Below are 21,973 nucleotides of genomic sequence, written 5' to 3' on the forward strand. Positions count from 1 at the left end.
AGTCATAGTTTACAGCATTAAATTAGGAAATAAGCCAAGTTCCAAACCTCCTAAACTAACAGCATAAAAAACGTGTATGAACTGTTGCCACAGAAATATTAGCTAAACAACGCACAGTCCCACAACAGTTAGCTTGGAACATCTCTTATGCCCAGTGCCTTTTAACTCCAACAGACTTACTTAGCTGTGAACTCTTAACTCTTCCCTGATACATACTATATAAATAATGTAAAGTTTTGTTCAACAGGCCAGTTGAGTATTGCCATTTCCCTTGACATAGTTTCTCTGAACAACTTAATTCTGATGAGCTTCTTTCACAGTTTGTTTTCCACAGAGTCATATTCTAGTTTCCTTGACAAACATTATGCACCTCCTCTAAATCTACGACTTCCAGCATAAGGAGATGATTCTTTGTTGTATTTCTGTCCATACTGCGTTAGGATTTTTGTAGCAGCATGAACAGTCTGCTTGATTTTGTGTGGTTAATCAATCCAGCTGCAACATCTGCTCAGAACACAGTATTACAGGGCAATAATTATGAAACACGTTTTTAGCAGAAACCAAGACACTGACTGTTTGTTATTAAAGGTTACTGTCTATTTAAACCAAGACCAGATGTAAGCAGGTGAGACAACTGGGGTTTTGCCAGCTTTCAAAAAGAGTGAGTTTTGCCCTGCCTGTGTCTGGAAGCCGCTGTTATGCAGCACACTGAATATACATCCATATGAATAACATAGTATGTTAGATTTACATTATTTCAGTATCAGCTTAAAAGTTACTTTCAGATCAGCATAAAATGTAAGGGTTTTGCAAGCAATAACTTGTGTTCCAAACCAAAGCAACCACAGATTACTTTCCTACAGGAGTGAAAAACTCAGCCAAAAGCAAGTTTTGCTCTTCTTCACTGCTTGATGATTTCTGGTAGGCAAGCCGTATTCCATAGCCTCCCAGCTAAGACTCCCCTTGCTGGTTTCTAACCACTTCCACCAGCCAAGAATGAGAAGGCCAGAAGTCACATCAGGACAGCAGAGCAGGGTCAAGAAAGAAGCAGAACACGACAGCCATACTACAAGACTGGACAAGGGTCAGAAATAAGTCGAAACCAGCAACGGCCACAAGGAAAGCGTAGGAGGAGACTTGGAAGTTATACAAGGTGGAGGCTGTACAAAGTAAAGGATTGGCAGTAAGTGGGTTATAGGAGCAGATGGCAGGAAAAAAATACACTTCTTTTGTCAATATTCATCTTATTCCTGGCCAAAGCACGGGCACTTCAGGAAACCAAGTCAAGTGACTTGTACAAGTGTTCTATTTTGCCCATTCTTAACTAAAACAAACCAACCCCAAACACACACACAAAGGTTCTTCATGGTCCTCTAAGCAGCAACAACTTTTGGAGGAATGAAAGCAAGACAAACTATATTTTTTGACTACACAAAGGCCCCAATTTCAATCTTTGCAATTCCTGTGGAAAGGTGTTGTGTGGTCATGGACTAGAGCGCCAGTACCTTGACCACAGACATGGTCTCATGTTTGTCACGGTGAGTTCCTTGCCCCAAGCAGTCACACACTTTGTGGTTTGCCTCAACAGCAGGGGAAGAGACAGCATTTGATTAATCTGGTGCTCAATAACTCAGTAAGGTTAGCGCTCTGGGTACATTTCTTCTGCCTTGGCATGACTCACTTTCCGTAGCCACCTTCCAATCAGAGGCTCAGAGCAGTAACCAGCATGGAATTCAGTCACACCAGAAGCTCAGGCTATGAAGCGAGAGGAAGGTCCAAGCAACAGCAGCAGAGGATGGAGTAGCACACATGTTGGGCAAAGACTACAGAATAGCTGGAGACTTAACTCTCAATTTAATACACCAAGGTTAAACAAAGTGCATGGATACTGTTCTGTGGTTGAATAAAGCCAGCCAGAACCAGACTGCTGAAAGAAAGAAAAATAAAGTCCAGGCAGGAAGAAAAAAGCTCAGACTGATCTTTCACATGAATATACTCTCCCTTCCCTTCACAGAATATCTTTTGTTGTTGTTCCCAAATTCACCACCCATCTTATTTTGGCTGTTAAAAAAAAAAAAATGAAGAAAAAGTTAAATGTTTACTTGCTTCAGTTAACGTGTATTTTCTATGGGATTGAATGTGAGGCATTAGCCAAATAAAAAAAATCTCCGACACAGATACAGTAATGAAACAAAGAATGCTCTTTTTGGAAGTAATCTCATAAACACTACGGAAACCTCCTTTAAACAACCACTGCACAAATAAAGAATCAAGGAGAGTTGCACATGCTTACTGGTTTAAAAGTAACTTCAGCACAAATTTCCTAATTCGTGAAATGAAACCCAGCTGAGATTAGTAGATTCACAAAATATACATCAAAAAATTTTAAGACAGCTGTTTGCAACAGCAGTACTTATAAATCTTAGAAACCATATCTGTGCACATCTCCGCTCAGCATTACTATTTTGGGGTACTTGACAATATGCTGTTTGGTAGATTTCAGAAGATACCAAAACACTTGAGAATTTTTAATAAGCCTATAAAACTTCATACAACATTTTCATTGTTATTCAAGCGTCTTTTTGCATTTGCCCAGAAGACACTAAAGCTGGCTTTTACGCCGATTCCCCAAATACTGTACAACGTACCACAGACCAGTCCCAGTCCACACGGAAATATCAAGCCAACCGCCCTAACCTAGCTTCCAGGCAAGATGAGACTGAGGTACACTGGTCATTACATCCACTTGTGTTGATATTAGACTGGATTTCTTGCCCAGTTTCTCCTTACAGAATCCATGCGACACTTCATGTAACCAGAACTATGGCTTTACCTTTCAACCAAAGACAGTAAAACAGTGTTCTCACATTCTTCCTGGATACCAACTTAATTCTGTAAGAAGTATGCCATCTACTGATGCACTATTTACTATACCGTTCTTCAAGTGCCTTCACACAACCACTGACCAAGACCAAGCTTAGTTGTGTTAGCTGAAAAGAAAAATAATATTCCATGAATTTACAAGAAATGACAGTGCTCTTGAAGCCAGTGAAATGTTTTATTTTAAGCCACTGCTAAAACAAGGACAAACTTAGTGCAACCTGGAGTTCATAATCTGAAAACCGAATATAGTTAAATTACTAAAATGGCAAAACTCATCACCATTATACAGTACAAGACCTTCATATTCATTGAGTACAGTTACATAAACATTTATAGTTATTCAAACTGCTTTTGGTATACAATTGCATCACTAACCAGGCTGTGAATTACTGTAACACTGCACAAATAAGCGGCAGTTCCAGCAAATTATAATAAATTTTAGTATTAAATACTATTCAGACATTACAACAGAACAAAGGCCCTCTAAAACTACAACTCCAGCTATACAACAGGAATGTACAAAGATGGTATAAAATAAAGTGACTACAGTGGCTGGGCTCTGTACTTGCCCCTTCAGAGCTCAAGTACAGTAAATGCGCAACAGTAGTGGCTCTTGCTGAAAAGCCAACATTCTTACACTAAAATCATTCCCGAATCCTGTGTTTTTCTTTGCAAATCAACTGTGTAAAACTACAGGGTTTTGCGCTGGTGACAGTGTTTACTACTTACTGTGTTCCCATCTTCAACAAGATGTGGCTCTTTATAGACAAGGTCCCAGACAAAGTTACATCAGAAAATGTAACATTTAAGATCTGATACCATTTTTGAGACACCTAATTAGTCTCGGAATGTGGGTTGCTGGTTTTGGGGTTTTGTTTGCTTTTTAAAAAGCTTACACAATCTTTTAAAACTCAAGAACAAAGATGCTATACAAACTGCATTCAAGTACATTGTCTTATCTTACTTTTTCACATCCTTATTTTGAGACAGCAAGTCCTCTTCAATTTTAGCATATGGGTTTGAGTTTTGTTTGGTTTTTATTTTAAGGCTTTCTGCATACTTCTGTATTATTTATGCACCCTGTTCTGAATGTTTACATTTGTTTTAAATTATGGCCGCTTTTAATTGTTAATTTCTAGAGGAACTATTTTCAAAGTGCTTTTTCTAGAGAATCTTACAAAACATCTGAACACTTCCTTTTTCAGAACATCAAATGTGTTCCTGAAGTGTTTGATACAGGCCATCCTCTGGAACAGTAACACCATTGGATGTATTTTCCTCAACTTAACAATTAAATTACCAAGTCAGGTTTCCCATACAGAAAAAAAGCTGGATGAAACAAACTCCACCTTACTATGTTTGTTTATAAAGCAGAGTTGTCTGCTTTAAATGGACCAAAACGTGGCCTTTCATGTTTTTAACAGTTTTCATTCACGCTTCTATATTTGCAGTCAGGAGTTTAAAATAAACTCGGTAATAGCACAATTTTAGACCAGCATTAGCAAAGAACAGCTTTCTCAATAATATGGCAGACAGCACCAGTTAGACATAGTCAAAGTAAGGTTTCCGAATTATTATTAAAATTATTAACTTATAATAATTTTGCCAGGCTAGTTAAATGCTTTTCCAATTCTGATACCCAAAGAGAAAAATCAAGTCAACCAGGAACAAATTTTAAAAAATTTGTGTACAAAATGGGTTTGCTTTTTTGTTTAAGTAAAAATGAACATTCTTCTCACATAAATTAGGAAACTATGCTACTTATTAATACAATAAATTAATTTCTTCCTTAATATAATACCGATCAACAGTTATGTAATGTATTTGATCCAGTCTGAAAAGAAGATTCCATTTATAAAAATCGGTTTTAGTGCAACTATTGTCCACTAACTTTTTGAATAGTTGTAATTAGTTGTAATAGTTGGGAATTGTGCAATCTTCTGCCTTTCTCCAGAAAAGTAATTAAAAAGAAAAAACACTTCAGCAACTTTATAAAATCCAACATACTGAATAAATCAGTTAAAAAATGGCTGTTCCTGGCATTTTGTTGGATTTTTTTCAAATGTACACCTTTGTACATTTATAATGCCTTCAATATCTTTCTCAGTTTTGTTTTGGACATGTACAGAAACATCATACTATTACTACTGTATCCTCATGTCTTCAAATTCCACTTGGTGAGAATTCAAGGGTCCAAACCCCAGAGCAAAATTCAGTCCTGAGGCACTGTTTTTAGTATTTTATTTTCTTGGCATTTCAATTTTATAGTAAATTTGTACAAGTACATTACTGTTGTGTTAAAGGGAATATGTTACAGAGAACGGTTTCAAATGTTTGTCTGGAACAATTTCAAAAGTCAACTTTTTTTAAAAAGAAAGGAGTATGCGGGGGTTGGAGAGAAAAAAAAAATCTAGACAATTTTTGTACAACTCTTCAAAAATATTTGTTACTAGCCCCAACTTCCAAAGACAGGAATTAAGATAACTTACACACGCACACACTTTGGGCTCTACAGAAAAATGATTCCTGATGCTTGGCATTATATTACCTACGAAGAAAAGACCTTTTAATGGTTCTTGGTCTTCTTGTCACATGGCATATATAGATCTTTCAATCACTGAAATCATATATGAAGTGAGGTAATAATCTATGAGCATTACAGAATTTCAAGTTGGTGGTAAAAATTTACATTATGAATTCGTATTTGTGAGATCCTATACACATATAAATACACATGCGTATCTATGTGTGTATGCACATGTGTGAACGCACCTATGTGTGTATGCAAAAACATTAAAAATCCTCAACTCTGCCAGAAAGGTGAAATTTGCAAGATCCAGGGCAGAAATCCAGACAAATGAGGACTAAAGCAAACCAGATCTCTGTAAAAAGACCACCAAAATGGCTTAGTGAAACACAAAGACACTGCAAGGAGACTGCTCTTGAGTTTACCAGTCTGACACCTCATAGTAATTTAGGGTGTAGGGGAAATAGGAACTGTACATATACCATTAAAATTCATTAATATATTTAGAGACTTTCTCTCTCCTTGTTTGGGATCAGAAACTTGTGCACCCTATCAACAGTGTATTTTTCTATGAAAAAGCTATTAAGATTCTTTTGTTCATCCAAAATAAATAAGACTCCACGATTTTCTTGCAAGTTATACGAGTTCTGAGGTGGCAACCTTGTAATTACCAGCACGTGCCTTTTTCTCTCAAAGAATGTATAAATAAACCCCAAAAAGCATTTTCAAATGACAGAATACATAAAGGTCCAGAGTCCTCTTCAGACACAAAGGCAAGTCAGCAGCACTGGTGAAAAACCTGATTAGACTGCTAAAAGACTTGATTAAAAGTGCCTTTAAAAAAATTCTGTGAAGGTAGTTAAGAAAAAAATGAAAAATCAATTTGAAAGAAATTTCCTCTTTATGTTTTAATTGGCTTTCTTTGCTAAATGCTTAAGTGCTCACTGAGTAACAAAATTCTCTTTATGACTGAAAAGAAAATTCATATATGGAGGCTAAGAAATAAAGAATTAGACTAGTCAAAAAGACAGCCAAAATCCTCAGAAGTATCTATCTGCTACTTTCAACACGTCTGTGTGAGAGACTAATACACAAATTCTTCAACACAGAATTGGCATCACAGAAGTATCTGCATACAAAAAGCTTCAGTAAGAAATTTAGCAATTTAAACTCAACTGGCAAGCTTCAGGAAACCTTGATGAAGAACTGTGTGTGAAATTATGCTCAGCTACCCACTCTGCTCTTCTACCAGAAGTTAGCAGCTCTACAGTAGTCAACAAAAGGGAACATATATTTGGACCTCGATTTCAGAGCAGACTCTCTCATCCTCACATAAAGTTAAACCTGATAAAGACGACTATGAGGCCGGACTGTATTAAGGGGCCACTTGGGCAGGTCACAATTTTCTTCCTGGCAATGGTGCCCTTGGGCACATAACACCTGGCCAATGTCACTACTTTTCTCCATTGTCTGCTGCAAGGTATTCCAGAACAGATTTTTGCAGAATGTCAGTGCTCTTAGTCCCACTGTGAATACAGCACACACAAATGGGAAAAAGAGGCATCCTGGCACAGCAGGAATCATGAATAGCATGCCTGAGACTGTCTCTTCTGAACTACTATCATAGACAAGGGATTTTTTTCATAAATATTTCAACAGTCTGAACACAGCAGTAAGTACAAGTTATGCGTGGGTGGACAATACCAATCACAGACTGAATAAACATACCATGTGCACAGTATCACAAAGCACAGCACAGCTATTTTGACTTTCACCTCAAAGTCTTTTAAATGCTGACAACTGAACATTCATTAGTTGAATTTTACTTTACATATCTGTGTTCTTTCTATCGCCTTTCAAAAGAGGAATGAAGTGAAGAGTGTTGCATCTTTGGATTTTTCAGACATTTTCCAGAAGCCAACCAACCAAAGACTTATTTAGAGCTTGCTCTCCATCAGATGCCTTCTCTATCATTTCACAATATTTCAGCACTGCTTGCAAGAGATCTCCAACTTTCCAATCTCTTTCTCGCAGTCTTCTGGTAAGCTGAAGGGAAAACAGGGGAACACAAAATATTTTGACCGGCACATCCTGATTAACAGTTACAGAAGTTATTCTTGAAACATTAGCTCATAAGAGATCAGTTGTAATGAGTTAATCATTATTCCCACATGTACAAAAACAAAAACTTCTGCAAGAATCAGGCACTTTTCTTAAAGGCAGTTTTCACAAAATTTTCTTCTGGAGGGAGTAACATTTTCAAATGATGTGGTGCCACAGGTATGAGGACTGTGGTTCATCACGACTGCAGAAAACAGGAAATTCTGAACACAAGATTAAGACATCTGCCACCCCTCCCATGCCAATAATGCACATATAAAACAGACAAAACTCAGTCTTAATAAAAGGATGTGGATTTTCCTTTCACAACATATAGTGTGGTTTGAGTGGCACGGATGCTACCCTCAATGAAAACAGTCTTCAGAATTGGGAAATTATAACATCTTGGGGAGGAGGAAAAGGTGAGGGTTAAATTAAACTACCACTTGGGAGCAGAGATCAGTGTAGCTAAAAACATTTTTTTTTTTTAATCCAGGGTCCAAGCACAAAGAAAAACCACCAAAAAAACCCCAGATCTTCCTATGCCTATGTGTCAAGCTCAGCTATATGTGGAAGAAAGTCTACCCAAGACAAAGATGAATTTGCCAGTTTGCCTAGAAATAAAAAAAATCTTTTACTTTTAAAAAACCCGAACAAAACCCAGCACCAACACAAACTTTATGCTCTGTAGCTTTCTGGACAACTATCAATGCTGCATTTAGCAAACACAATTTAGAAGTGCACCCTACTTATTCTTTGGAACTGTAGAATTTTATTGCCTTTTACAGTCCCTACCATGACATTCTATACATTAAGTTTAAAACAACCCATAAATGGAGTTCAGTGAAATATCTTCCACAACTACAAAATTAAAAATTCATAACGTTTCTTCTATGACACCTGTCAGATTGAAATATGAAATTCTTCTAAAAAATGAAGACAATCTCCACTTCTTCACCTAGGTGATATTCCAATTGCAACAAGGCAGGTGATGGAACTGACAGAAAGTATGTGGGCACAAAAACATATAAAACAACATCTTGAGCAAACAATTAACTTGAATGAACAAAAAAGATTCTGTCTAATTTTGAGTACAATATATCCTGAACACTGAAACTTTTCTCAGTGAAAAAAAGGTCTTGTCTACTTAAAGAGAGACTGAAAGCTGTAGTTATTTCTATGAATTTTAAAACAGAGCACAGAAAGTAAGAGTTTTATAGTCCACAACAGGCAATTTTGTAAATGGTGTTTTTTGTAATGGTCTATTGAAAGAATAGACATTTTTCATATGCCAGAGGAAAGTCTGGCTAAGCTAATGTCCAAAGACCTACTTCAGCAAATACAGTATTAAACTCCTGTCCAAAAAGGAAGATACCACCATGGTAAGATGACAGAGTTGGCACCTTGCTTCACTAATCTTTCTATTTTAATTTAGAGTTCAAAGTTCAATCCCACTATTTCTTTAGCTGACTGTTCTGTTTCTTACTGTCAGAGAATTGAAATACTGGAATTTACTCAAAACAGACACCAGGAATCCTAACACAGCTAGATAAAGTCTGATTAAAAATTGAACATGTGTTTTTTTAATCCAGGCACTTGTATATCCATGCTGTCAGGCTTCCCAAAGATGCCAAGAACTATCTATCCTAAGTTACCGGGTTTTTGTTCTAGCAACTGTTTGGTTTCATACATAGGCATTTAACGTCTTTCTGCCTTGCTAAGCATAACGTCTATCCTTAAGTAAGAGTTCATACCCAGCTGCAGCATAATACCTTGCCTGGTACCCACACTAGGAGTATTTTTATCTTTTTACAGTCACATCGCATCAATGGCTCATTACCCTGCTGTGATCACTTAACACAAGCCGTTCCTCCCTTCCAGAACCCACCAACTGTTTACAGTGAAAATTACTGTTTTCAATGTGATCTGAAGTCCAGGCTCAGCCCCCATGTAACAGAGGTAACTTACCGAAGTACCTATGAGATGATCAAAACCCCACAGCTGGCGAGAGATCAGCGTGCAGAGGTCAGTTTAATTTTCTGCTGGGCTGCAATGCCCTCTGGAGGTGCTTGTCTGGCTTTACAAGTGACAGAACAGTGACTTGTTTCTAATTTAAGTTTGGGTCAGAGATCATTCCATCGGGGAAATGGCATGGAATAAAAAGGAGGTAATCCTTTCCTGCCCTCTGGGGGGTAAACAGGATTTCAATTCATTTTAACATAACTGCATCTGGAGAACTAAAAATTAATTTATAAAACTAAGTGAATCAATTAACTGTTGTAACATTTTCAGGACTGCATGAGTACTGCCTGCCTGAAGGTCTTACGTTTCATCTTTAGGTGTCAACTCAGTACCAACTTATGACTGAAGTGTCAAGTAGAAAAATATTGTAATTTTTTAGGAGTGCATACATAATAGACACTGCTATTTTCCAGAGTGCTCTTCTCAGTATATTCTCTTATTAAGGTAGCTAGAGTGGTGTTCAGACACACAGCCAGCTAGTAACATCTTTCCTGTGTGTCTTCAGGCATTGGCTCAAACAGTAGCATCAAAACTTTGCAATCTACTAAGTCAGAGCTTGCAGGAGAATGAGAGACTCAAGGGCAGAAAAAGAAGCACCTGCCAACTGTTTTTTGTCTTCCGTGTTACGCTGCAGTGTAAGACACAGGTCTCTCTCTCATATAGACACACAAAGGAGATTGCTATTAACACTTGTGGGTCCTATTACCATTCTGCACAAGTATCTGCAACACGGCACTTCACATACGACAATCATGAAATAGATGGATAGATCTTCAAAAAATGGCAAAAACTCACAAGGTCAGAATGATTGTAGTCACTAAACCCAACTAATCCAAATCAAAACAACTTCAGAGAATGCTGGGCCAGGCACGTGTGAACAGAAAAAGTGAAGTATTTTCTTCTTCATGTTAAGACACGTATAAACCATAACAGGGAAGAAACATGTAAATACAAGGATTAAACTCAACACTTTCAAAAAAAAAAAAACAGGAAGGGAGAAAAGTATTCTCAAACTACCTTCTAGTTTATGTAAGCATGAACTCACTCTAAGTGTCCTAACTAACATACAGCAAAGCATATTTCTGAAACAATTCTAAATGAAACATACCAAGCTCCAGAAAAGGAGCACAGGGGATGTATTTCAACTTGCAAAAAAAACCACTTCCCAATTTTCTGGTTTATTTTAAATAAGAATGCAAGACCTCCTACTCTTGAGATCAAATACATACACCACACAATTACATAGACAAACGGAAAAGAGAACTAGCATTCCTCTTCGGCACTAGAAAGGGAGAAGCCACTCTTAGGAGAACTCAGCCCAGGTACAACCTGAACTGACCTCTAGGCACCTTTCATGCTCTTAATTCAAGTCTACAGTAACTAAGCACCATAGGTGTGTACATTTGTCTAAGTTTGGGAGTTTATTTTGTCATGCTGGCCTCTGCTTAGCAGCCACTCTCCTTTTCTCCCAAAATGATGATTTGAGCTTTGGAAAGCACCAAATTGAAGACTCATTGCTAAATTTCGAAACACAAAGCAAGCTTCTCTTTCCTTAATGTACTGATATGCATATTAAGTAGTTTTTATCAAGATCTTAATTATTAAAAACATACTAATGGCAACACATTAACACTTTTTCATGTTACCATGTTACAAAATAAAAATTTTGGTAATCCATCATTCCTATTGACCTCATCATTAGAGACAATGCCTATAAAACTGTTAAGTTAGCCTTTCAGTAGCCAGGTAATGTTAAAATAATCCATTGGTAGAAGATTAAAAAAAGAAGGTCAAATGTAATAAATGCCACATTATCACGTGCAGTTTTGTGTGTAGCCACAAAAGAATAATTTTAGTGATTTTATAGGAATAAGAAGTTTCTCTGCTTGTGATGGAAATACTCAGGCCAGTACACAAACCAAACTTTTGACCCTTTCCTAAGAAACACAAATCGCTAAAGCCTCATTCTTTAAACTTCCGCCTTCTATTTGTTCATATATTAAATCTGATCTATAAAACCACAATAAAGGCACCTAAAAATGAAACAATCTTAATGACCCTTCTTCCTTTGATTGCAGTTGCTTACAGAATAAAAATATACTTAATATTAATTAGAATCTAAACTTCCTTCTGATAAGAAAATGAGCATTTGCTAGCAAAGAAACCTGAGGCAGAACACATTAAGTTAGAAATTAATTTGCATGACCAAGTTCTCAGATTCAATTTAAAGACAATCAAATACTAAGAAAAAATGCTTGAAAAAACAAAACTTCACTAAACGAAAATGCTGTAATTGTATCCTCTTTAGAGAAAAACAAGGAAAACAACTTGTGAAACAAGTTAACTCAGCTTTGATTAATACCGGTTTATGTAAGATATAAGCACACGCTGAACAGGCTGTTTCACTTTGACCTCTCAGGATTTAAATAATTATTTTCAACAGCGAATACTCATTACTGCTGAGTGGCAAATAAAACAGTAGCAGCTGCTGTATCATGGCAAATGGAAATCAAGCAAATCCTTCCCCTTCCCCCCAACCCATCAAACCCAAATACTTACAAAGACAAAGTCCCTTGTAACGCTGTCATGAAAGTAAAGTTCAGACACCTCTGTTTCAGAAGCCGCCAGCCACTGAAGAGTTGCTCTGAGCTGGGGGTCCACTAGATTTGGTTCCAGATCAATGTTCACTATTGCTAAAGTCTTTCGTATTTGCTCCAAACCTAGTATTAAAAAAACAAACAATCAAATCTATAGCTTCAAATTATTTCAAAAAAATCTCTGTAGTTCACTGTTGAGACTATGTTGTCTTAATAACCTCAGTTTAGTACACACAGATAATATGAAAGGAAAAAATCATGCTGGTCTGAAGTGTTTCTGTACTTTCACACAAGGAAGTACTGTTTACCCCATTTACAATTACATACAAACACAGCTGAGTATTAAGACACCTAAACTTTAATGTATATTCCAAACTACAAGGAATTTAACACAGCCTTTCATAAATTGAACAGCAATGGCTTTCACGTTGTCCATCAGTCGTTTCTGTTTCCAACTGCTATTTTTTGGTATACTTCATGTACTAAATTTTAAAAAAAGTCTGTATTTCAGAATTTTCCTGTAAAGGCAGACTGATCAGACTGCCTCTGAGTTTTTTCAAAACAGTGGTGTTTTTACTAGTCCTACCCAATTTTTCAACACTTCCTTTACAGCATGATTTCAAAAAATTAACACATTCTTAAAAAAGCAATTGCATTAGTAACACAGAGAAAATACAGTATTGTCATCTTCTATTCCCACACTGAATTTCTGTATCCAGCTATCACAGTAATCCTTTTTCACACTCTCAGAACCAACTAAGCGTATGTGTAGTACTCTCCAAGTTCTTGAAGTCTCTACTTCCGGGCTACCAGAGTTGACTCTCTAGAAACAAGGAATATATTTGCAATAAAAACATATGTTCATGTGCAATTTACCTCAATCTCACTACTCCTTCAATCAAGCTTATGAAAATTGAGGTACATAAGGTATTCATTCCCAACTGGCAAAATTAAGCAAGGTGAAATTGATTCTCCCAAAAGGTGAAAGAGAGAGAAAATTTAATTAGCGGAACTGTCAACGTAAGTGTGCTTTTGGTAGATAACAGAGTATTTGTCTAAGAGTCCCAAAATCTAGGATCTTTATAGGAGAAAGTACTAATCATAAAAAAAATTATGACACTTAGTGGATGGAAAGCATTGTGGTAATGTATCGCTGGGAAGTTTTGACCTATTTTTTAGTTCTACAAACAAGATGTATGTTTGGTAATAACAAGGCTTTGTTTCAAGTTCTTTGGTGAATAAGGTGCAGTCAGCTTAGAAAAAGCCACACATTTCTAGGTATGACATAACAAAACTTCCAGATGTTCAAGAACAGATACGAAGGTTTTCTGTCTGGAATACTATTTAAATGGTCCTACAATGAAAGCAACAGAAAGAGTCTTTTCAGAACAATAGTGAAATGGTAAAGAAATTAAACTGGGAAAACGTCACTAGAAAATCCTTAATACAGCATAAAGCAGTCTGTTGCTCTCCAGTTGACACCTAAATTGTGTAAAGAAATAAAATCAAGCACTATTTTAATCAAGCCATTTGAATATTTGAGATGCTGGAAAGAAAGCAATGGTACATTGATAACCTAGATGAAACCTATACACAGCAGAAAATATTATAATTATTCTGAGGAAAAAAACCTCAATAATTTCGTTCAGTTTTATTGACTGATAACCTTTCAGTCAGATCTGATTTAAAAAAAAAAAAGAAAAAAAAAAAAAAAAGAGTGTGGTTCATGTCTATATATTTTTCCAGGAACTTAAGTGATTACCTTAAGCTAAACACACCTCTTTCTGCTTACATCATGACTATTTGAAGATGTGCAACATGGCTGAATATCTTACGTAAGCAGGTAGCAGGAATTTCCTGAAATGCTTACTTCATCCTCAGAATGTACCCAACATAAAGACAAGCTCTGTTACAACCTTCTGTAACATCAGCTCATCTTTAAATAAGCCTCATACGCTGTATAGTCAGGCTGTTCTCATTTGAGTTAACAACCTTTGGCACTTCAGTCAGACTGGAACCAGTGCAAAGATCATCTACGAACCAGAGAGCGGAAACATAAGTCTGGATAGACCCTATTTCATATTTCACTAAGAAGAGAGAGTTTATAGCAAATGCATTGAATCCAAGTTTTTTCATTATGTCTCATGACTCCCCTTCCCAAGGTTAATATGGTCAGTTTGAATAAATTCTTCAGTATCTCAACCATTGCCATGCAGATGGCTCCTTATCAAATATTTTACAAAGAAGTTATTCTATGCATATAAATTTACGCATTCAACAAGCTGATCAAAGTTCACTACCATACATTATTAAGTACATGCATAAGCATCAGACTACCATTTCCCAAAGGCTGTAAACTTCAGAGCATTAAGAGGTGTATGTAGGGTAATAATCTAAGAATATATTCTGACCCTTGACCCACATGCATTATGATGAACAGGGATAACTGGCTTGTCACCTTGTTTTGCAGACTACAGGAGCAAAGAATTAACAAAGTAATTAATATAGAGTGCACAGGTCAAGAACAGCAATATATGCTGGATATGACATTACCTTCTACAGCATCCTTGGAGTCTTCATCTTTATCTTCTGTTCCATCACTGTATTTTAAAAACAAAATAAAAATATTAATACAATCCAATAAATGCACAATAAACATAGTCAATCCTAAGACTGTAATGAAGGTTAAAGGACAGGAAGACCATAAAAGAATTCAGATGTGATCATGGAAAGAAGCTTTGCTTCTCACACCATTTCATGTTGGAAATATTTATCAACTTCACAAGATTTGCTCTTAGGGAAAGAAGGGAGAAGACAAAAACAAAAGAAGGCTGTTAAAAAGGACTGAAATATGAAGATTTTTTAAACTAAGAAGAAAACTTTTATTTTAATTGAGGTCAGTTTAGTTTTGCTTCACACGGGAAAAGGTTGAGTCATCTTATGTCACTGGTATTAACAGCTACAGGTTATTCAAAGCTGTAGGTCATAAATGTTCTATAAAAGTCAACTACCAAGCAACTTTGAAAGTTTCCACAAGCTAAAGGAAATAACAGAAATCCTGTAGGAAGCAAGCTCTAGTTTGCATGAAAAAGTAAATCTAAAGACTCATAGAACTGCAAGCAAGAACATGCACAAAAGGGACCTTTCATTTTGCAAGCAGAACACATTCATCAGTTCAGCACAGCACAGCAAAATTTAACCATTCAGTATGGATTAATTAATGAAAAAATCATATTGTGATTAAGTGAGAATAGTGTGAATAATGTATCAGCATAAAAAATGCACCATATTTTCCAAAATGATGATTTCATGCATTAATTATGAGGAACCCATCTGGTTTATATGTCTCAACTGAACCAACCTGTCTGATGTTGGAAAGGATAAATTCTCCTCATACATATCCCCTTCTAAACCAAGACTGCTCCAGCTACTGCTGTTACCATTACTGCCAGAAGAAGAAGAGAACACAGCTGAACTAGAAAAGAACAATAGCTCAAACTAGAACCTTCATTTTCCTTAGAGCTGTTTTGTCAAGACATTTAATACAAAAGCACTGAAGCTTCCTAGACAGGTTTGCTGGAACAGAGTACAAACATGATTGTCAGTGCTATTCAGAGCAGCAATGTCCACAATAATGCAAACTGCTAAGTGTCAGCACCCAGGTGGAAGTATAACTTGTACTCATTAATTTTCTAGATCAGTGCTAGCCGTAGGTCTGTCCTCAGGTCTAAGCACATTGCTCACTATTTATACAAGCTCAACAATTTCAATATGATTACTAAGAGCAATATGGATTACAATTGTAGTATTTACTTAAGGACTAGCTAAGAGTTCATAAAATTACACATTGTGAAGACAACTACGTAAAATCCCTCCAATTCATTCTAAAAATCCAGTAATGATCTCCATCAGCCTCATGAGAACGAATCCTTAGAGCAAATACAAAATATTGTTTTTATAAAGTAATTCTGAGTACTGTCCTACAAGCTGATCTTTTAAAAACAGGGGGGATCAGTGAAAAAAATACTAAAAAGATTGATTACTTCCCTCACAGTTCATAAATATACTGCGTTTATTCCATGACCACATTCAAGTCAAAGTGAAGAACTGAAAAAATGGAGCACATCCTTACGCTACTACCTTTTAGGCATTATAATTAGCAGAGTTTGTTAAACCCAAGCTTATGTACAACATTGAGCTATTCGTATGACTAAATCTCTGTTCCCCAACTTCATACCTCCCCCAGAGCACGTCTGGAAGCCTTCCAAGTACAGTATTTCAAGAAAACCAGCATTCTTTGAGAAAGCTAAATTGTCTACTATAGATGGTGTAACAATCCATGAAATAACTCCAGAGAACAACTGCTGCAAGAAGATGCTTTCTTCACCTAAGTTGTGTGAACTGTTAACGCTCTTCTTTTCCACTTATTCCACTCAAGGCAAACAATAAAATTTAAAACCACAAATGGTGGAAGCATTTCAAGAGACAGACACTGATCTGTTTCAAGAGTCTGCCAGTAACAGTATCACCTATCAGTGTCCTTTGCTTTCCAATACACCTGCTTGGATCCCAAGTTTAAAACAGTAACAGTAGGTTAGCAAGCCTGCAATATGAACAGAGCCTAACAGGAAGAAAAAAATGAAAAGTTGCAGGTCCTTCATTCACCACACTGTTGCTTATTTAGACTACATATGCAAAGAACAGTCACTTTCCTAATTATGCTAAAAAGACAAAAGAAAATTAAAGAGGAGAACCTTTCAAAGAAACCAACTTGATTTCACAGAGAATGCAAACATAGTCTTAGGAGCATTTCTCAAGTTACTGTGTGAGACTATCACAGTATGTATGAAGCATTAAATTTGCTTTGAATTACACATATAGAAAAGATTTAATATAGCCTATTGATACTAATACTTTGCACTTAAACAGCCTCTTTCACTTAAAGTTATAGATGGATAACATAAGTGGAAGTAAAAGCTGCCCCAGTTCTTGGACTAAAGGAAACAGTATTTGCAATTTAACAGAATGGCCTCATGCATACTACTATTCTGATTTGGTAAGAAATTAATATATTTTACAGATGTCAAACATGGTCTGAAATAATCATTTATATATATTGAACCATATGATTACAATGCATAACAATGTATGAAACACTTTTCATAATGTGACTTTTGTTTTAAGATGCCAAATTAACGATCTTGAAAATAAAGTTCTGCAACCACAGAACAAAAAATGAACAAAGGCATTATAATGCTTCTATAATGCTTCATGCAGCTGCTCCACATGAACCAGCAGAAGAATTACAAGAAAAGCTTTCAGCTTTTAAGTATACACTGTACATATGGGAACTATAACTCAGATCATCTACTTTGAGATTCTGCATTATGTACATAAAGTCAAAGGCAAGAAGCTTCTGCTCTGAATAATAACCTAACCTGGATACTCTGATTCATCCCCTGGAAAAGCCTATGTCCATGCTTATACCTATATATTAACTATAGAGAAAGCTTAAGATTATTTCATTTCTAAATTTAAATTGTTAACATTAGGCACACAAGGCAGAAGATACAAGCATTCACCTGCATAACTCTGCAAAGTCTACTAAAAAAACTTCCATCCCTTTTTCCATTCAAATGGAACGAAAGACCACACTTTGATAATTCTTTCCAAGTTGTCTTGCTCCCTTGTTTACACATAGTTTAATCCTTTGAGAAGTAATGAAGTACTATTTTCATACTGATCTGAGATGCAGAGGGCACGTACCATTTCAACAGAGCTACTACAAAAAAAAAGTCTTCTTTTTTTTTTTTTCTGAAGTGAAGCAAAGCAAGGTACATTGAACTGGATCGCTGTAGCTTGTAATGTTGTTTTCTGGTGACTGTGATCCTGCGTTCCAAAACAATTTTAACTACCATTAATAGAATCTCTAAGTTTAGTCTTACGAAAACAATTTCCAAAATGTCAGCTGAAGGAATCTCAAGTACCACTATCCACTGAATACTGCAGACAGCCTGGAAAATACTGGGGAAAGGGAGAGGTCCTCCCTCACCAAGTGAAACTCGCTTTACACTCACTATGCCACTTAATTATATCGTACTAGCACTACAAACAAAGTGGTCTGATGATATCTAGTACCTCAAAGATGGTACAAGCAAGACTGCTGACAGACGCTTAAGACACAAGAAAGCCACTTACATTAAGAAATAGCTGCCAGGGGAGCATGCTACCTGATAGCGCACTTAAATGCTTCTGACGGACATGGTTTACATATAACCAGCATGGTGTTTTTTTAAACAGATGGCCCTAACTATAAGAAGGAAAAAAAAACCAACACCAAAACCCAACAAATCCAAAAAACAACAAAATCCAAAACTTTCAACTGTTGCACCTGTATAAAACAATGTTGCTCTATGACCGAATGGTATTTTCCTATTTAACAGAACAGTTTCTGTTAAAAAAAGGAAATAAAAGCAATAAATCATCATCATTGTCATGCAGGTTTTTATTTCCTTAGAAGATGCTAGCACTTGTTCCACACATGGTTGTGCTGCTTTCGTTGGGATAGAGTTAATTTTCTTCAGAGCAGCTACTATAAGGCTATGTTTTGGATATAAGGCTAGAAACTGTTGATAATACAGAGATGTTTTTGTTATTGCTGAGCAGTTCTTACACACAGTCGAGGCCTTTTCTGCTTCTCACACCACATCACCAGCGAGTAGGCTGGGGGAGGACAGGACTTTGGGAGAAGAAACAGCCAGAACAGCTCAACCCAGCTGACCCAAGGGATACACCATACCACATGCCATCACGCTCAGCAAATAAGCTGGAGGAAGAAGGAGGTTGGGGGGGATGTTTGGAGTTTTGGCATTTTGTCTTCCCAAGTAACCATCACACATGATGGCGCCCTGCTTTCCTGGAGATGGCTGAATACCTGCCTGCTGATGGGAAGTGGTGAATGAATTCCTTATTTTGCTTTGCTTGTGTGCACAGCTTTTGCTTTACCTAACTGCCTTTATCTCAAACCACAAGCTTTCTCATTTTTCTGATTCTCTCCCCCATCTTGCCATGGGGGGAGTGAGTGAGCTGAATCTTTTTTTGTTACAGAGGGTTCCCCCCCCACACACAATCTTTCTACTCAGAGCAATAAGTCCAGATCCTGTCACTTCCACCTGCTAAACCACAGAAACACAAACACATCTGCTGTTACTAATCCACATACAGTTTTGTAAAAGTAGCTGATTAATTTGCGCATGCCAGTTTCTTCTGCCAACACCTTGCTATTCCAATTATGCTTCCCCTTCTTTGAGTAAAATGCTGATTTACATCATTCCTCCTCTAATGAGCCACAAATTTTCTTGCAAGTTATAAAAGTTACCTTTTTTCATTTAAATCTACTGGGGATGGCAAACAAACAACAAAATACAATATGCAAACTACAGGTCCTGCAATTTTTTTATACTTTTCTTATCCCAGCACCAACTAACCTATAATTTATTCGCTATCTGTAACTGTCAATATGCTGAATATTCTTCCTTATACTGTAAATTTCATCATGTAAATCTAACTCACTTTCACTCATTCAACAGATCATGTTTTATTAAAACAGCTTTAAGGCAATGTATTCTCTTACAAAATTATTCAGTTGTATAAGTGATAAATTATAGTAGTAGTTTGATTAAAGTATTTATTGAAGCAAAACATGAACAATAGTCTAGACATTTAAGAAAGCACTTTGGTACCAAATAACTTATTTGTACATCACATAATGAAGCAAATATCCCATATTTTCTTTAATCTCAGGGAAGTTGGAAGTGCTAACTAAAAAGAAAAAACCTCTCCCCCATTTCTGCTGTTCTTCAACAGAAATGCTGAACTTTCTACAGTAGCATATGTGGTGTATCAATCATAAAAAAAATACGTTTACTCATTCCTCATATAGTCCTTATATAGAAGCTCGGGCCACAATTCTCAATATAATTTTCCCTGGCAACAGGCAGAGATGTTGTAGATTTTTAAAATCCCCATTCTAATCTTTGTTAGTTATCAGTCAGCCATGGGAAGTGTAGTGAGAAGCTCTGTGGAAAAAATTACTACTCTAAACAGGTAAGTTCCAAAATCACATACCTTTAAGCTTGTGGTTAGTAGTACACAAATACTCCATCAGTATCAGTTAGAACAGCTTACAAATTCAAGTCACAAAAAAAAAGACAAATAGAGCTGTTAAAGCTCCTTCTGCAAATTAAGCTCTTATTACTTCTTTTCAAGAATAGATGAATTTACATAAAATACATTCTCAGTGATTAAGTTTTAATATTTCAGAGCAGAACATATAAACAGTACTTTCAAGTTGTATTTTACACATGGTGGTTGTTTCTAACACACCTGGATCTTTTGTTAATACTTATATATGTACAGTTTCACTTGATGTGACTCCCTGACATCAATGCCAATTCATACTCCCTATTTTACAGTGTACAATATGAACGTTTGTGGGCAACAACATTTTGTAAGAAAACAAACAGAGCCATTTTTAATGAAAAAGTCATTGTGTGTTGAGAACAAGATAATCTCTTCTCCCCAGCCCCCAGGAGAAAACCACTTGATGACAAGTTAATTGATCTCATAACTATCCCAACATGTTTATAGTTACCTGTCACTGAGGTGAAGAAAACTGCTGCTCTCATCAGGATGTTCATCTTCAAAACTTAGATTGGACCAACTCCCAGTGCTATCATCACCAATACTAAGACTCATTTGCTGGCTAACAATAGATTCAACAGAGTGAAATCCTTCTCTTCCAACAGAGCTAAACAAAAATTTAAGACAAAAACATCACTGCATTTCACTCTGATCTGTGTTAGTTCATTTACAGCAATTTAACCATTTCAAAGATACAAAATTCCAGGGGAAAAGGAAAAGGGGCGGGGCAGGGGGGGATCCATTCATTTGTACCCTGTTCCCAACACAAGAAATGGAGCAACCAAATTAATCTGAAATTTCAACAGGTTTAGGTCAGGGATTCCTATTTGGACTTCTTTTACTAGAAGACAAAGGGAACGGCATGAATAATTCCCTCATTTGGAAGATTATTTGCTATAAAGCATAGAAGGCATTGCAGCTTCACAGACTGTACATCAAAGGTACACTTTTGAAGCAGAAAACTTACCATTTCTGAACTTGTTCCCCATAGAACAGTTTGGCTATTTTCCCCTGACTGCTTTCAGTACAATCAGCTAGGCGGTCTGCTATCGTAGGCATGCTTAAATACACGCTGGTGTTAAAAACATTAGGATTCAAATTTTTAAAAAGGTCTTTGTGTAGATAAAAGATTTCTCTTCCTGCTTCAAGAAAGTGTAGCAACACATGACTTGTACAGAATTTTTCCCTCAGGAAACAAATTTAGATTTTTTTTATCCAAAAAACAAACAAGCAACAATCAAGCAATGATGCTCAGTAGAAGGCACTCTTTAGAAGACATTTCGAAAGATCCAGTTTGGTAACTTTAAAGAAGTATGAACTCCTTATAAAAAAAGTTACAATGTCAGAACATGCAGTTATGAAGTAACCATCAGGGGCAAACTCTCATTACCTACATAAAGGTGAAGTGGTAGAAAGTTCAAGAAAAATGGTCATCCTACTACCAGCACAGAAAGCAGCCACTGTAACATTCACTATTTCCAAAGCCAACCGTAACCCACATTCCTGCTAACACTTTGCTCCAGTGAGCAAGGGTTTGTGCAAATATGTAGTTTGAATTGGAACCCCTCTGGGCAATACAAAGGTGATTTTTTTCTCATTTTTATTTACAGTTATACCAGCACTAGCAGCAGTTCTATTCACC

At 36.5% G+C, this 21,973-nt stretch overlaps 1 protein-coding gene across 5 annotated transcripts in view; it reads right to left on the reverse strand.

Moving 5' to 3' along the window:
* Window positions 1–3,044: 3,044 nt before the first annotated feature.
* Window positions 3,045–21,973, reverse strand: part of AKAP11 (A-kinase anchoring protein 11) — a 57,139-nt gene continuing 38,210 nt past the window's right edge. For 3 of the 5 annotated variants that reach the window (XM_080376817.1, XM_080376818.1, XM_080376821.1), the window contains 6 exons: window positions 21,299–21,403; window positions 20,783–20,938; window positions 15,491–15,574; window positions 14,683–14,729; window positions 12,092–12,252; window positions 3,045–7,456 (listed from right to left, as the gene is read on the reverse strand). In XM_080376817.1, coding sequence (XP_080232943.1) covers window positions 7,310–7,456; window positions 12,092–12,252; window positions 14,683–14,729; window positions 15,491–15,574; window positions 20,783–20,938; window positions 21,299–21,403 — 700 coding nt within the window. In that variant the 3' untranslated portion in view covers window positions 3,045–7,309. The remainder of the gene's footprint in view (window positions 7,457–12,091; window positions 12,253–14,682; window positions 14,730–15,490; window positions 15,575–20,782; window positions 20,939–21,298; window positions 21,404–21,973) is intronic. The other 2 variants (XM_080376819.1, XM_080376820.1) reach the window with 2 other exon arrangements.

This window comes from Falco punctatus (assembly GCF_963210335.1).
Source record: "Falco punctatus genome assembly, chromosome: 2".
Lineage (NCBI taxonomy): Eukaryota > Metazoa > Chordata > Aves > Falconiformes > Falconidae > Falco > Falco punctatus.